Source organism: Molothrus aeneus, chromosome 5 (genome assembly GCF_037042795.1).
Source record: "Molothrus aeneus isolate 106 chromosome 5, BPBGC_Maene_1.0, whole genome shotgun sequence".
NCBI classification, from domain to species: domain Eukaryota; kingdom Metazoa; phylum Chordata; class Aves; order Passeriformes; family Icteridae; genus Molothrus; species Molothrus aeneus.
The window spans coordinates 13,770,448-13,786,934 of record NC_089650.1 but is presented as its reverse complement, the minus strand read 5'-3'; the positions used below and the strand labels follow the sequence as shown (position 1 = coordinate 13,786,934).

The following is a 16,487-nucleotide window of genomic DNA, read 5'->3' as shown; positions in this document are numbered from 1 at the left end:
TCTGCAATGCAGTACTGATATAAACCCCTTACATTTATAGATTTTAGAGGGTGTATTCCAACAAAACGCGAAAGTTTTAAGGGTGATCAAGTACTCTAGCATCACTTATTTCAAATACAATTCTATCGAATTCACTTAAGCTACTGTGATTAAAAACTTCTTTTGCAACTCCCACCACATCCCACAGATGCAAAATATTCCAAGTTGATAATTTGAATTTGAAAGTATGAAGTTGATGTAACCCCACTCAGCATCTCACAAGACCCAGTACATACGAAATTGTGTGTCGTGAGTGGCACATTCTCCAAAACTTCCACATGCAACTCCTCTCCTGTGAGCCAGGAAATATCTGTGTCCCAGCCAATTGGCTTCTTCTCTCTAAAGTGAAAATAAGCCTCTCATTAGCATCAGCACACAAGCCCTTGCATGTCTCTTGCCAAAGTTGTGAGATCAGCTAAAAAGTTACACTGTGGGAGGTTGCTACGCAGTCTAATTGCAGGAAACTTTAGAACAAGACCTTAGGCTCAGTACATAGCAAACAAAGCACACCTTCCCTGGACAAACTGCAGGAAGGAAATGCACTTTTTCAACCAGCTCCAGTAGTGACCAATTCCTTGTTTCCCACATGGCAGATGGCTTTTTGATAAAATAAAATGTTTGTCAAGGTACCTGTTGTGTAAGAGTTCCACAGAGATAGCTAACTGTGCACACGAATATACAAATTGTTAGGGCTGAAAATTCTTTTTTTTCCTCCCAAGGGAACTCTGTCTTTAGTTAAGAATGTATTATAGCCAAATGAAATAAAACCACGAAGTTAACACAGCCTATTTAATACTTGTTTGGTTAGCATGAGTTGGATTCAATGAGTGTTTTGCCAAAATTTCATATTACTGAATATTATGCCTGAGCCTTTTCCTAGGAGTTAGACATTCTTTTCAACATGCTTGTGACGTGCAAATTGTTTAGTGAAAAGTATCATAAAATTCTGAACTTTGTAAACAACTTCTGGATAGAACTGGCCATCCTGGGTAGCTCCAATAATTGATTCTAAGAGCAAAAAAAGCATCCCACACAAACCATACCCATCTTGTATTCTGTAAACAGCACAGCATTCTGGAATAAGACCTCTCATCATCAGAGCTTTTTTTAGGCTGTCTCGGACTGTCACTCCACATCTTGCTGGAACCTAGAAGTCAAATACAAAAGAAATTAGTTAAAATAACTTCCAATTTATCCCCCAAAACTGATGCAAACATTTGACCCTCAAGTGCTAAACCCCACTCTTCAGGATGCTTTACAGAATTGTAGGTCAGAGTTTTCCAAAACGTTTTTTGTATCAAGAAAAATTTAATTGCTGATTAGTATATGAGGAAAAAGGCTCAGCTAGAGGAGCCAACAAGCTCTACACATCTATTAACATTTGGAACAGAATCTTCACTCAACTCCAAAAGTGAATTTCCAACTTTCTCAACTAGAAGAAATTGGAAGCACAGCACACAGATAGCTAATAAATACATACAGCTTTAATTTTACAGGCTGGCCTGAACATAAGTGGGGAAACATGCCAAGTGAAATTAAGTGAAGGAACTAACTTGGACTGCACTCAAAAAAACATTACGATAAAATGTAAATATTTTATTTTCTATTTCTAAAACAGAAGATAAGCATGCAAACAAGTGAAACAAAACAGTCATCTGCGTCAGGCAGACCATCACCTCTCACTTTAACCTATATTTGTAACTCTATAGATATATCTTACATGAAAATATATTGCTCTTTTCTGTTTCCTGGCTTGAAAAGTTTAGATAACTAACAGGATGGGAAGAATGGAGGTGCATATTAAAACTAGCCAAATCAAGAACTCCACACTATGTAAAGGTATATTCCTCACTTCTAATTGTAGGCATATCTTATACAAGTAAGTAGATCATCTCTAGGTACACCTGTGATTTAACAGTGTATACTGACAAGCCATAAAAAAGAAGAATACATGATCTGATGATTAAGTGTAGTTAAGGTATTGAATATTATGTACTAACTATTTTTAGAACTCAGTAGTGAAAATAAGTAAGTCAGGCATTGTACACACTGGGATATCTCCTATAATCAAAGACAGTACCTTGGACACAAATCAGAAAACCTACAAACTTAACAAACCTGACAAGTCTGTCTGAACACCTGAAACTCAAATCTAGCTTGCAAGTGGCTTAAGTCAGAGCACTCAGTAGCCAAAAGCAGTCTTTTAATCAGCTTCAACTGGCTTTGGATGGGAGCCTAGTTTTTGTTCCCTGTGTTTAAATTTCCATGGGTATTTAGGGGCTCTATGTCCTACTTAAGCATGACAGTGCAAAGTAGCAGCCTGTTTCAAGTAGCTGTGTGAACACCATTTGAGGTTACACTATATACTGCATTTCTAGAACTCAAACATATGCACTTTCAGAAGACACAAATAAAGAGAATATTTTGCTTCACCATCATTTTCCCATTAACATGAGAGGGTCTCTTTACAGGATATTTATGCATTTCATCTGGTCAACACAAACATTTTAAAAAAGATTATTTTTCTGAATTCCTTGAAAAAAATACCCTATAGCACACTACTTTACAATCTTGATATTCAGCCTTAGGTGACTTTGGTTTACACATTATATTCTTTTTTAATACATCTTTTTATTACTCCAAGTAACTCCTTAGAAAGGAACTCCTCTCCTTTCTCCAAGGATGGAGAGTATGACTCATATTCTTTTATACAAATGTTGAGTCTAAATTATGATTGTTGTATTGATACAGCAAAGCATCTATTAAAGATTTGTCTTGACCTGCAAAGGTGATTAGAAATTATAAGTGAAGTTGTATTATAAATTCTGTATTATGTTATTTATAAATTGCACAACATTGGTTCTGCTTGTAGAACTCATGTGCCATTCTAATAATAAATTCTGTGCTATGCTAATCAAAATGTCTTGTTAAGAAAATAACTCTTTAATTGTCCCTATGATTTAGTGCCATCATCATACTGCCAAAGACCCCTAAAAGAACCTGTCTGTCCCCTCAGTGTCCTGTTCTATGCCTCCAACATATATATTTACAAATAGTGAGTAAATATTTTTAGGAATCTGACTGAAGTCTCTGAGGATTTCAGGTGTGCTCCAACCTCCCCCCAGACATTAGATGTGATCATTTTGATGGAGGAAGCAACTGTTCTTTGGCTCAAGGCTATTTCCCCTCTAAGCTCCTGCTGGATTGAGGTTGAGTCCCCACAGACAATTCAGGTCTACCTTTCCAGCAACCTCAGTCACTTCACAATGATATCCACAGTGGCAGAAGAAACTGAAATACTGCAAAGGTGGCAGGCAGATGATGGGGACAAAAAGGGGAATGAAAAGAGCCAGGAAAGAGGCTGGGCATGAAGGAGAAATGGGAGGAGAGGGTCAGGACAAACTTCAAGAACTGAACATGCAGGGAAAGCGTGTATGCTGGGAGAGGGAATGTGATCAGCAGGTTGGTGGGAATCAAACAAGCAAGAGAGAGAGAGGACAGACTGAAGAGCTGAGGCTGAGGGCAGGAAAAAATGACATGATGAACCACCTTGCAGGGAGAACTGTCTGCCAACACCTGGGGAAGTACTGTAAGTACATCCTGAACAGGAAGCTTTCAAGCTGTGATTGGGAGGATAAGGTGGCTTCTTTTGGACAAGGACCATCAGGGGGAAGGAGGTGCCTAGGAGCAGCAACAGAACCTAGCACAAAGTAGGAATAGGTTCTAGCTTAGGCAGAAAACTCCAACAGAGTTAAGTATTAAAAGAAACCAGGTTAGTAAAATCTTGACCTGTGTGAGGGAGCGGAACAGGATAAGGAGGAAAAGTCAAGCAGTAGGTAGATTACTAACATTAAAGAAGAGATAAGCAGTCTTGCAGTCAGTGGAAAACATTTTCTTCCTCCAGCACTGATCCTCCATAAATGATGACGACATCCTCCAGTAACTCATGAAGCAAAGAAATGCATCAGGAACCTCAAAGTTCCAAAGCTTTTAATTAATTACACTAGTGTAATTATTTTCCTTTTAATTTTGTCAACAACAAGATTTATGAAGTTACAGGGTTTCTTTTAAGAGACCAATAAAGTTGGAAATACAAACTCTCAAAATTTGGGAAGTATCAGAATGAAGGTAACTTACAGCAACAAAAGTGCAATAGGACTATGAAAAATGTGCATTAACCATCCTGCTCACTAATCATTTGCTATTCCTCAGTATTATTATCCCAAGTCCCCTTCATTAAAATCCAAGCCATATTTATGCAACTTGCAATTAGAAACATGGGTAGAACATTTGTTCTCTTCACTGCCATTTGCATCAGGATCCAGCTAAAACCCAAAGAACTGCTTTTATTACTCTCAAAAAACATCATGATCCTGAACCAGCATCACATTTAGAACATTCTCTTACAGAACTCCCGAGCAGAGAAACATAAGGCCAAATTAAAAGAACTTAATGGTAGAATAAGTCCCTGTAGTATTGATTAATCATTTTCCCAGACTGGTACAGCATGGTCTATCACCATCTGTGCATGTAGCCCTTCAGCCCCCTCCTTTAGTCCCTACTAGCACCTGCTGTAAAGCAGAAATCTCACCCTGCAAAGCATTCCCTCTGAAACCTCTTTTTGTCCCCAGCTTCTTTTCACCCCCAAATTAAGGCAAAGTTAAAGAAAAAGCTGGTTCCAACAAAGTGATTTGGAGACCAACTCAGTCCTTAGAAAAACAAAACCCAACACCAGTTCTTTTATCCTGACTAACAGACTCCTGCTGACGCCAAAGCAGGAGTTTTGGAACAGCTTCTTTCTCACCCCCAGGCAGAGGGAGGGTGTGTGGCCCTCCAGGCTGGGAGGGGAGCAGGGGCAGGAGCCCTGCATGGTGCAGCCCCCGAGTGCCTGCCAGGAGCCAGCAGCTCCAGCTCGGCAGGAAGGCACCAAGGAGGGTTTATCAATTCCATCTAGAGTTCTGCCAGGATTCCCACAGAGCACTTTAACTGAATCACATCAGCATTTTTTAACAAAATCAGTTCCCCAGGAGAAAATTTCTCATCTACTCCAAAATACACAGCACTCCAATGCCTGCAACCCAATACACTGAACAAAGCTGGCATTTTATTGAAACATAGAACGTTTAATATTACTTAAAATCCATTTTGTTTGCACTGATCCATTATCTCTTGATCCCTCTCTTTCATAACTAAGAGAATCCAAGTGTTTCACAATGGCTACCACCTAGAAACTCATGTTACTAAGCTGCGGGATGTACTCCTAAATTGTGATTGTTAAGGGCTTTCTTTTCAGGTTACTTATATATGTAAGATTTGTAGATCAGAAGAGGCTTAGGTTTTTATAGCAATTACTAAGTTGATTAAGCAAGCAACTTTCAAAAGTGAGGAGTATGAAAGTGTGGGCTATATAACACTAAGGAAGAGTACAGAAGCCGCCAACACAGACTGCAAGGTGTGTTCAGTGTGTAGATTAATAATATACCAGAGAAGATAATTTACTTGAGCATCCTAAATGGTGTAAGTAGCAATTCAGGGAAACACCAAAACACATGCTTCAGTTTGCAAATGTTAAGCCCCAAGGAAAAAAATTGAAAATTATTCCAGATTGCAGATATTCTCAAAGCAGTCTTACTATCTCGACAGATTAAACAGAACTGTAGCTCTTAATGCCCTCATTTCCTTTACTCACCTGAACTATTTCTAGGGACAGTAAGTATTTGTAACAACATTATTGATATATATATTTAGTACTGCAGCCACAAGTATTTAAGCCATGCATAATAAATAACTTATTTCTGTAAATCAGGTCATTCCCGATTCAGTAAGAAATTCAGGGCTATGTCCCTAAATAACTCTTACATCACTTTTCTAGCATCAGACTAGAAACTGGCATAGTCTCAGTAAGCTAAAAATGCTTCCTTACACCACTGTAGTTTCCAATGTTTTAGAGCAATAAAGACACTGAGAATCACTCCAAAAAAGCAATGCCAAGGTATTCTCTGAAAGTGGAAAGGCAGGTCAGCCCTGAATATCCAGTATTATACTTCTCAAAACTAGCTAGCTGGCTTTATTTTTCCCTCAGCCTAACAGTGTCATTCAGCTCACTCTGGCCAAGTGTAACACATGTACAGTATGTAAGGTATGTGTAACATAGCTTACAGCTTCAGAGCAATTCCAAACAATCAAGCAGACTACTGGCTACAACAGTGGAAATATGCCAAGTAGAATGGATTTGAAATATCACTTCAAAGTATTTATTTGCTTACCACAACACATACACCCTGAAAGATCACACTTTTTTCCCCTCCGTAGCTGATACCCAGGACTAAAACATTTCAGCCACATGCTCACAGAATTCAATGTGTTGGGAGAAAACTAGGCTAAACTATACTTTTGCCAAGTAATTAGTTTGGCCTTCTAACATTCAAAGTTTTCTGGTAAAATCCAAACATGAGATCCACATTTAATTTCTCATCTTACTTATGGAGGAGAAATATTTCACCAAATCAGTCAGCTACTTCTTAGAGCACTAACAGATATAATTACCCTCGTTTGTGGCAAAAAGGACATAAGATGGCACTGAACATCACATCCTCTAGAAAAGAACACAGCTTTCAGAAACAGCTCCTCTGGATATCAGGACATGAAGCTCTGTCCAGCTTCCAGGAGAAAGCAGCAAGAAAATACATTCTTAATGAAGCATATTAGTGAGACAAATGAGAGGCAGTTTCATTGCATTAAATCTTGTTTCCAAGGGAAATTGATCAGAATTTACCTGTTCTACAAAGCTGTTACCATTCAATCAGATGCATTCCATTTAACTTGCAAAGACATGGGTTACCAGCAACCCTTGGCACCTCCAATGCAATTAAATGTAGAACACAACAGATTGATTTATGTCAGTGCAGAAATATTTTCTCAAGAATACAACATCACTCAACCCCACTGGATGAAACCTATTGTGCCTAATGAATGGCCTCCACATATAATTTTTCAAACTTTTGAGAGACAGTTCCAAACTGTGTTCAGAAGAGCATTAGTCATTTTAAAGGGGACAGTAGAGAGCAGATCATCTTCAAATTTTCACTAGGGTGAGTACCAGTGGCAGAAACTGTGAAGGCTGACAATGACCTATTAGTAAAATAAAGTTTGGAAAATATGGCCTTAGACTTCAGACTTGTGAGAAATGCTCATCTAGAAAATATCTGTAGCCACTATATGGGCATAAAACCCCAGGACCTTGTGGTTTCTGTTCAAGAGAAAAAAAAGTCAGCTGGCTGTTCTCCAAACCAAAACCCACACGCATTAGAAATTTAAGGTACCAAACAGTTTAAATAAATCTTTGTTATAGAGTTAACTTTTGTAGAGTCCTGTCTCAGCTGATCACACTCCAAGTGCTTTAAAAGCAGCGTGGGGGCAAGAAACTATAGCAAAAGGGCCAAAATTCACATCCTTCTCTAAGCTGCAACTGATCCTAAAACCAAATGGATACTTCCATCTTCAGGTAGTATACACATTCTCTACAAATACTGAAACTCCCCTTGGCTAGTTTGCTTAGAAAACACAAGAAGCATGAATTTAAGTATGACTTACTAGACATGGAATTAAAATATTTATTATGATCATTTTCAGATTTGTGACTTGCATTCCATTTCACTGAGTGGCTGCCTAGTACATTATGAGGTACAGGAAGCATGCTCCAAACAGTATTTTTTTTCTAGCATTCATTACTTTCTACAGCCAGATTTTCCATCTCATAAGGAACTACTAAACACTCCTTACTTGAGTAAAAACCAACAATCAATGTTGCACATGGCATTCCAGATGACAAGTCATCAGTTTTCTAATGGCAAGTTTTCAATATTGTTTCACTTTGCAATCTAAGACAGTGTGTCAATAAAACTGTAGTAGATTAATTATTCTCTTTTCAACACATATGCCTTTGAATTCATCCAGCATTTGAGGGTAGTTGGTGTTGAGTTATCCCTGGCAGGCAGCTCAGCTAAGCACCACCCAGCTGGTTGCTCACTCCCTCCTCAGTGGGAAGGGAGAAAAGAATTGGAAGGACAAAAGAAAGAAACTCTTGAGGAAAGAGAAAAGACAATTTAATAAGCGACAGAATAAATTATCCTAGTGATTGAGAAGTATCAAGTGAAGTTTACTTGAAAGTAAACTACCATTTACTTCATATCCCCAGACTGTTAATAAGATGCATAAAATTCCAAAGTATTCAGATACATTCAGCAACCAACCATTGGCATAGGCTAAAAATAAACTCAATTTCTGCTGCATGTTTGATACAACATGGGAGGTTTTAATTGTATTTTTGATTAGTAAAACCTAATCATGTCAGACCAGGTGTGCAATTAAAAGCAAGAAACTGGTTTATTCAGCTGCCTAAACATCCCTTCTCTGAATTTTCCTTATACTTGACAGGTGAAACTGGTAGGGCAGCTCAAATGCCTACAGAAATCCAGTGCTTACTACTCAGAAAGCTCGAGGCACAAACTCACAGCATAAACAACAGAAAGCAAGATGCAAATCTGAACTCAAAAAAAATGAATCAAGTACCAGATTTAAAAACAGAATATTTGAAGGATCCCAGTTGTGCATGCATGATGAATTAATTTATGCTAAGAATTTACATAGAATAAAAATAGCATATTCTTCTAGTCTTCATGACTGCAGAGAAGATCACATGATTGCTTGCCTAATTAAAAGGCAGATGTACTAATAAACCAAGGTGTGACAAGAGTGAGACACTTAAGAACTGGCCCCATGCACAGCATTCTCAGTCCTGTTTAGCTCCTTTAACTCTTAAACATACAAATTGTCACTTTTAAAAACTCAGTCTCACATTCACATTTTGAGAACTTCCATGAACTTTCCAACAGATGTTTAACTGTGAGAAGCATACAAAGCATACCAACACAAAACCAAGTGAAAAAGCTTTACTGGCCCAGATTTATGCTGAGTTTTTACACAAAGCACCTCTACTTACTCTTAAACTTCAGAATAAAGCAAAACAAAGAACAACCAAAACCCACACAATATACTATAGCTTAACATAGAAAAAAAGGTAACTTATTTTGTGACCTGAAGTATTACTTTTGGTTTAGAAGCTACCATGGAAATTTTTTGGCCTTGTGATGGGTGATAATACACAATGATTTGATCCTATCAAGAATCTGCAGACAACTGAAATATTTGGAGGCCACCAAGCTTTGCCAAAGCATGTACAACATCTGGGTTTTTTTGTTCCCCCTATAGACAGACATAGAATTCAAACTGACCAACCACTCCTTGCTCACGTTGACAGAGATGGCACTGGAGCTGGGAGAGGATCCCTTGTAAACACAACTGGGGAGAGCAGTGGAGACTCCTTACCACCCTCACTCCACCAAGAAGGCCAGAAGACATGAGGGGAACATTTCCTTTGGAAGCTGGTAATGCGCAGAAGCAGCAACAGAGCACAGAGATGAAGCACAAGACCTATCACCACCTGATGCCTTTCAAATGCCCATCACTCCTCACACTTAAACACTGTTTTCCTGTAACTTTCCATGCCCCATATTATCATTCAGGAGAATCATTCAGGAGAGTTCATTTGCTTTCAGACTGTTTTTCCCCCCACTCTAGGTACTTGTCCAGAAGGGATTTCCTGGGTAATCAAAATCATTCAGGGCTGCTATTCCTCAATTATATGATCTTGTTCATAAAGTACTTGAGTTAGAAGCCCTCTTACTGCAATCCCTTCTTTCCTAGAATTCTCTCATTTTTTTCTTTTACCAGGACTTCGCTACAACATCAAAAACATCCTAATATTGCTCCTCTGCAGAGTCATAACCAGTTTTAGCTACTTGTTTTTATACCAGGTCTTGTGTTAAATGGCTTTTCTCAGAAGCCCTTATTTCACTTAGAATAAAGTAGCATGTGGCAGATTTAAAGACCAACATAGAACATGATTACTCACACTCCACATAACCATGCCCAAGGAATTCTAACCACAAGACACAAATTTCTGGTACTCATAGCATACATTTAATGTAGGCTGAACAAAGGGCTTCCAAACAGAAAAGACTTAAACTCATAAAATTCCTGAGTGACAAATAGCTCAAATTTGGAAGACAACCCATGGAAAATATCATACATGCCTGACCTAGTCTTGTGCTCTTTCATTGTGACAGAGAGATACTCCAGATATGTCCACAAAATGTTTACTCCATTACATGTTTCAGAAAGCTTTCCTCCAACAGAGGAAACCAGCCTGAGAGGAAACCTGATGGGCCATGGGAGAACTGTCTAAAAATTCTTGCTAGTGCCTTAAGGTCTACAGTGAGCAAACAATCTAACTGGTGAAATCTCTAAATAATTTTAACTATTTTGTCAGCTTTCACAGAGCAAAAATAGGAACTGTTCTTGCAATTGGAAATGGAGGTTTTTTCCTTATTCCAAACCTACCAGTTAAAATTGATGCACAAAAGATTCTGTACCCACGTCCTCAAAAATCATTCCCTCAACCCTCAAAGAAAAAAAATTAGGGGAAAAAAATAAAAAATCACACAACTCAAAGCAATCCCACAAAATGCTGAAATCTTTTCCTACATGCAAATACCATATTCCTGTATTCTTTATACTCTTAGAAAGCTTTTTAGCTAATTGCCCAAACTCCTTCAGTTAATTTAAAACTTTTTCAATGTCTTCTTCCTCTTACATAAACCAGAAGTTATCCTATTTGTCCTGTACCTCTGCATCAGTTGATAAGCACCATTCTGCTTGAATTACTGTCCCATCTCAACAACCAGGTATGTGTCTACTTCTGTTCATTTGCATGAGCACTGTCTTATGTCTCTTTTCTTCCTCTGCATGCACATTCAATCATATAATTTGGAAAAAAAATCCTAATCCACATCACAACTAAGAATGCCCAAGGCTGTGTTCCCTGTCGGCTCCATGCATTCCCTCAGAAATCTCACCAGTAAATATCATCTACTTCCATTCAAGACTACCTCTCTTCCACCAAAACCAAGTTTTAGCATATAACAATATCTCTCAGACTTCTGGCAACCAGCAGGAGATCAGAGTTTTTATACTTTCCTTCCACCTCCAAAAGCTCTCCCTTAATTAGCAGATTGGTTACTATGCACACCACAGACATTTAGATTCCTAACCCAAACAAGCTTGAACCCAGTATTTCCCAAAATTTTGCCACTGCTTGGATAAGCCTCATCAACTTGTTCTACAAAACAATTTTTCATCTCAGGTAGACTTACACCATCTTCTATTTTTATGACTTCAGCATCCTTCTCTCTGGCCTAGAACAAAATGAACAAACCCACCCGCACAGACTTATCTGAGTGACATTTGTGTGGAATGCCTCTCCAAAGGATGTGTGACTTGCCAGCTGAACAAAGCCAATAAGGAAAGAAGTACACATGTTTCTCTCTCTGCATTATAGGGGATAAAATTACCCCAGCACAGAGAAGGAAAAACAATCTGTTGTTTCTTCTAGGAGGTTGTTCACAGAAAGAAACTTCTCTTCATCCCTTTCCAGGACCAGGACAAGGAAAACAATCTTTTATTTCTGACACTACTTATTCATTGATTCCCCTCCAGTTTAACCAAGCCAACTATTTGGTTTTGCTTTCAAAAAAAAGTTTCTTTTGAACCCTGTCCTGTAGCCAGCTGAATAAAACACTGACTTCAAATGATCAGCAGCAGCAGGCTCTGACACAGACCTGTCAGGCTTTCAGACAAGCACCTTCACACCTTGGGAAAAGGTTTGTCTAACCTCTGCCTTATCCTGACACACACAAAGAAACTTCCCCTCAGCTACACTACCTCAGCACCACAATCACTTACTCTGAACACCACGGTCTCATTTCTTTGTACTCCACCAGTTTCCTTAAATTATATTTTGAACTGGAGTCAGCTCCAACAGATGTATTTGCTTGATCCTACACAAACAATAACACATAGAGAACTCTCAACTAACAAGGCAGTTGCTAGTCAAAAATGTAAGATATGCAAGCAACTCCCCCCCATTTCCTGCATTTTTAGCAGCTCTAAACAAATAGCAGAAGGCTGTTGTAATACTTGGGACTGCTTCAGAGTGATCAAAGAAAAAATAACGAGGTTGGGTCTCCATTACCAACTCAATTCCAGTCACTTTAAGTCAGTTTAAGAAATGTCATGGTATTCCCAGACAAAAATAGACTCCTTGGGATCTGACAACATTTCTCCCCTCCTGAAGTGAATTGGAAATAGAGACTGAGATTATTGTTGTGATATTAGCAAGATTTTCTTTCAGAAGTAGATATTAATTGAAAGCAATTTAGGTTGAGGTGGAGAGGAGATTGCTGCAACACTGGAACTTTAACAGTATCTCTCCCAGCCACCTGCCTGACTGTAGAACACACCAGCCTTGTTCTAACAGCCATATGAAATTGGAACTAGGGCAAGGAGAAGGCTCTAATGGCAGGTACCACATATTTTCACAAGGAAGCTCCTTCCTGCTCCAACCCATCACAAGCCACCCTGTATAGTTGAGCATCCTGAACTAACATCCCAGCTACATCAGCAAAGGGCTCAGTTAATGGGCACAAGTGAGACACAACCAGTCTGCTTTAAAAGCCAAAGGTTATGAAAGAAGACAAATGTGTGCAACACTTCTCAATCCACTGAGAGATGAAGAAAGCACTCTCAGTGTTCAGTGAAAAACGCTGGATGCTTTTTTAGGTTAGTAACCCATCATCTGACTGCTGGCTATTAAAGCTGCACTGTGGATCACAGAATCTTATACTGTGGCACCTGAAACTGCACATAGTTCTCAAGGTGAGGCCACGCTTGAGTAGAGGAGGAGAATCACCTCTCCCAACTAATTAGTGGTGCTGGGCTTGATGCACCCTAGGATTCAGTAAGCTGCTGCAGGTCCTTCTGGATTGTCATTGCTCCTGGGATTTCCTTAGTTTCCAACAGACTACATGTAGGATCAATAAATACTGAAAACAAAGGAATTACATTAAGAGTCACCATACAAGAAATTCCTGACTTTCTCACTAAAATGATCACTGGTTCAAGTTTCAGAGAAATGAACTTCAGCTCCAAGGCCAATAACCCCCACACTCATGAGCTCTTATAAGCACCATTTCTCAGCTCTAAACCAGAAATACTTTATGAGTATACAAAAAGAAAATAAGAAAACAAAGTTCAGCTTAGTAGCACAACTTGATCCAAGCTGTGTAAAACTGAACTAAAAAGAACCAAAGCAAGCTGGAAACTAGCTGCAGAGCTGGACCTGTAAGGCAAATAGTGTTAATCCTCCACTAGAAAGCTGGGGACAGAAGCAAGAGCCTATCCCTGACTACACCCAAGTTAAACCATGTTTGCCTGCCATAGCCCAGAAAGAGCATCTAGTGCTGTGAAAAATAAAACAAGATTGAGGAGGAGGTAAAAACGGAGAGACAAGGAAGCAGAACAAGAGTATGGCTGCTAAGGGGGAAAGAATAAGAGTACAATTACGCTATGTGGGTTAGAGGACAGGAGAACACATAGGAGAGACAAAACAGGTAATGCACAGAACAGTGAAGGAATTGATATGCTGTGGTCCTTTACAGGAAAGAAACAAAACCAACTTATGAGCCCCATGACAGGGGCTGCAAATAGCCAGACAGGGTGGGACAGAACACATGAAGAAACCAGAGTCCCTCCAAAATCCAGGACCTTCTCTCCAGATCTCACTCTGTGGGTAGTACTGCGTGCTTAGACTTGCCTCAACAGGCAGACAACAGAATCAATTGGCTTTACACTGTACATTCTGCACAGTGGTCACAGGCTACATTAAACTCCCACTCTCTTAAGTCAAATCCCAAATATTATTTTCCATTTTCAGCAATCCTGAACAATTAAGCAATATTAAAAAAAAAAAGTCAGGTGAAAACAACTGCTGTCCAATGTTCCCACTACAAGTCTTTTGCTCAGTGAGGTGGAGGAAGGATGAAAGGAAAGTGGTAGGGAAAGGGTGAGGACATGTCCAACACCCAGAACTACTCAGTTGATGTCTTCTTTTTACCAGCAACTCAAATTCAACAGACAGTAACAATCCAGAGATAGCTGACACCAGACTGACTGCTACAAAATGTCCTGGTTTGACATGGACAATTCTTGTCCATTCGTTTCCCACCTTTTCTGGAAACACTGCTCCCCTACTAAATTTGGATTATGTACTACCTTGCAAAACAAAGCCTAGACTATGGCTTGTCAATAATTTCATATATCACAGTTTGCAGTCCATTGTTCTAAAGGACATATCAAGGCTCTTCAGCTCTTAAGGGATACAAAAAAATCCCTTCTCTAGCAGCAAAAAGTGAGTTACTCCGCCATGACAGGAGGAGTCACTGTAACATTGTCAAAACTGATAAACACCAGGTTTCAAGCAGTTTGTGGGCAACACTTCTCAAGCCCTCTAACTGCAGGTGTGTCCCTCCTCTAATCAGCTCTCTACACAAGACCTGAAAGTATCATCATGGTGTCCACACAAACGCTCACCACGGTGAGTGGGGAGGAAAAAAAAACAAACAAAAACCTCAAGCAATTCTGCATAGCCCTCCTAAGCTGCAAGAGGCTGGTTCTTGCTCTAAAGCATTCAATGCTTCTAGCAACTCTGATAACATAGAAAATACTTCCTCCATCTTGCCCTGTAAAACTAATCAATAGTTTTGTATAAGACAAGAAATAGAGCTTATTGTCCCTTTCTAACTATTGTAAAATGGTAAAATACTATTTATCCAATAAAACTGATTTGAGAAAAAATTTGAGGTAGCTTCATAGTTACAAAACTTCTTTTAAGTTCTGTATTCTATATTATTGCTATAATGGACTTTTTTGAGTTAATCCTTTCAAAAACATTCAACAGATCAAAACAACTGAGTGCAGCAGAGCACTGTGATCATGACACTTCTGACCTCCACCCAGGTATATTTCATCTCTTAAATTAACTTTTACATAGAGGGAGAGATACAGGAAATACTGAGGTTACAAGTATGTGAATAGAAACTGACTCACCACAGTCCTTTGCTTGTTGGGCAGGAAGACTCTAACAATGGGCTTCTGTGGAGACTTAGGGTTATTCCGTGACATATCAGCAGGGTTTTGATAAACTGAAAGGGATGAAGGTGCTACAGAGAGGCTAGAGGAGGAAGATGATGCAACTGTGTCTGTTGAAGCTGAACTGGAGACAGAGAAATCAGTTCCATTCCCCATGGATTCCAGTAACTGCTGTTCTCTCTGCTGTAGAGCATCAAGCTTGCTGGTGTACTCTTCATAGGCCTGTGAAGGAACAGCAGCTGTTTTAATCATGTAGCAGCCTCAGACAAAACCAGAAATCTAAATTCGGAACAAATGTGAAACAAAACACTTCCTCAACTAACACAAATTTCCCAAGAATATGAACAAACTGGTCTGGTCAAATTTTTCAGGATACAATGAAGAACATCGTGTTAAACCTTCTAAACCAACAAGTAATGTTTAAATAAATTAAATGAAGAAAAGGATCGAAGAAATGCTAAGTTACTGTTTCAAAGCACCTGCACTGAAGATTCTAATTCACAACCACTTAAAAAAAGACAGAAGTCTTTAACCAATATTGTCAGCTGCAATGCTGAATTACTGCGCTCCAGATAAATTTATCATTCTGTTGGAATGACAGTTAAATACTTCTAATGCAATAATTAAGAGAAAGCTCAAACCTGCTTTTTATCATCCATATCTGACTCCTCACTGTTCACTATCCTTCACCTCTGGCACTATCCTTTCATATCAAATAGTACAAAAAATGTTTTTCTATTAGAACACAACACATTTTGCCCTTTTCAAAGCCATCCATAAACATGTAAGTGATCCTTTGAAAGTTTTTTAACATCTTTTCGGCATGTTCACACAAAACCCGCTTATACAGATCAAGTTTCTTAAGCAAACAAAAACACCAATAATATTAAATTTGCCCATTAAGACTTTATTAAATGTAGTCAAGTTAAACATTATTGCCAAGATCTATAAAACAAATATATAATCAGTATATATTTTTCTTTAAAGTTTGTTATGCACAACTTTGCAACAAGAAAATTTTGATTGATATCAAATACTAGAACCATTTCTAAAGTATATCAATATAAAAAAACCTGAACGAGTTAAGCAGCGTGTTTTTCATACTACAGAAGCATGTCAATGTTAACTGACATATTTAAACCTTGTTTAGACCTTTACAGAAAAGAATAAACAAAGATGTTCCAAACCTAACATGTAAGCAGTAGGGAATGGAATTTTCTACTTTCCTCTATAGCAAGAGCAAGATCCATACCAAGATGCATAAATTCTTCAGTGATATTTTCCAGTATATTTATACAAAAGAAAAATACCTTCTGGTTCTGCTTTTTTTAAATTACTTATTT

The 16,487-nt window shown here is 38.6% G+C and overlaps 1 protein-coding gene across 2 annotated transcripts in view; it reads right to left on the bottom strand.

The window, feature by feature from the left end:
- Positions 1-16,487, bottom strand: part of BRAF (B-Raf proto-oncogene, serine/threonine kinase) — a 76,054-nt gene that overhangs the window by 33,550 nt on the left and 26,017 nt on the right. For both annotated transcript variants that reach the window (XM_066549758.1, XM_066549757.1), the window contains exons 3-5: positions 15,103-15,366; positions 1,083-1,186; positions 276-378 (exon numbers count right to left, since the gene is read on the bottom strand). In XM_066549758.1, the coding sequence (XP_066405855.1) occupies positions 276-378; positions 1,083-1,186; positions 15,103-15,366 (471 nt within the window). The remainder of the gene's footprint in view (positions 1-275; positions 379-1,082; positions 1,187-15,102; positions 15,367-16,487) is intronic.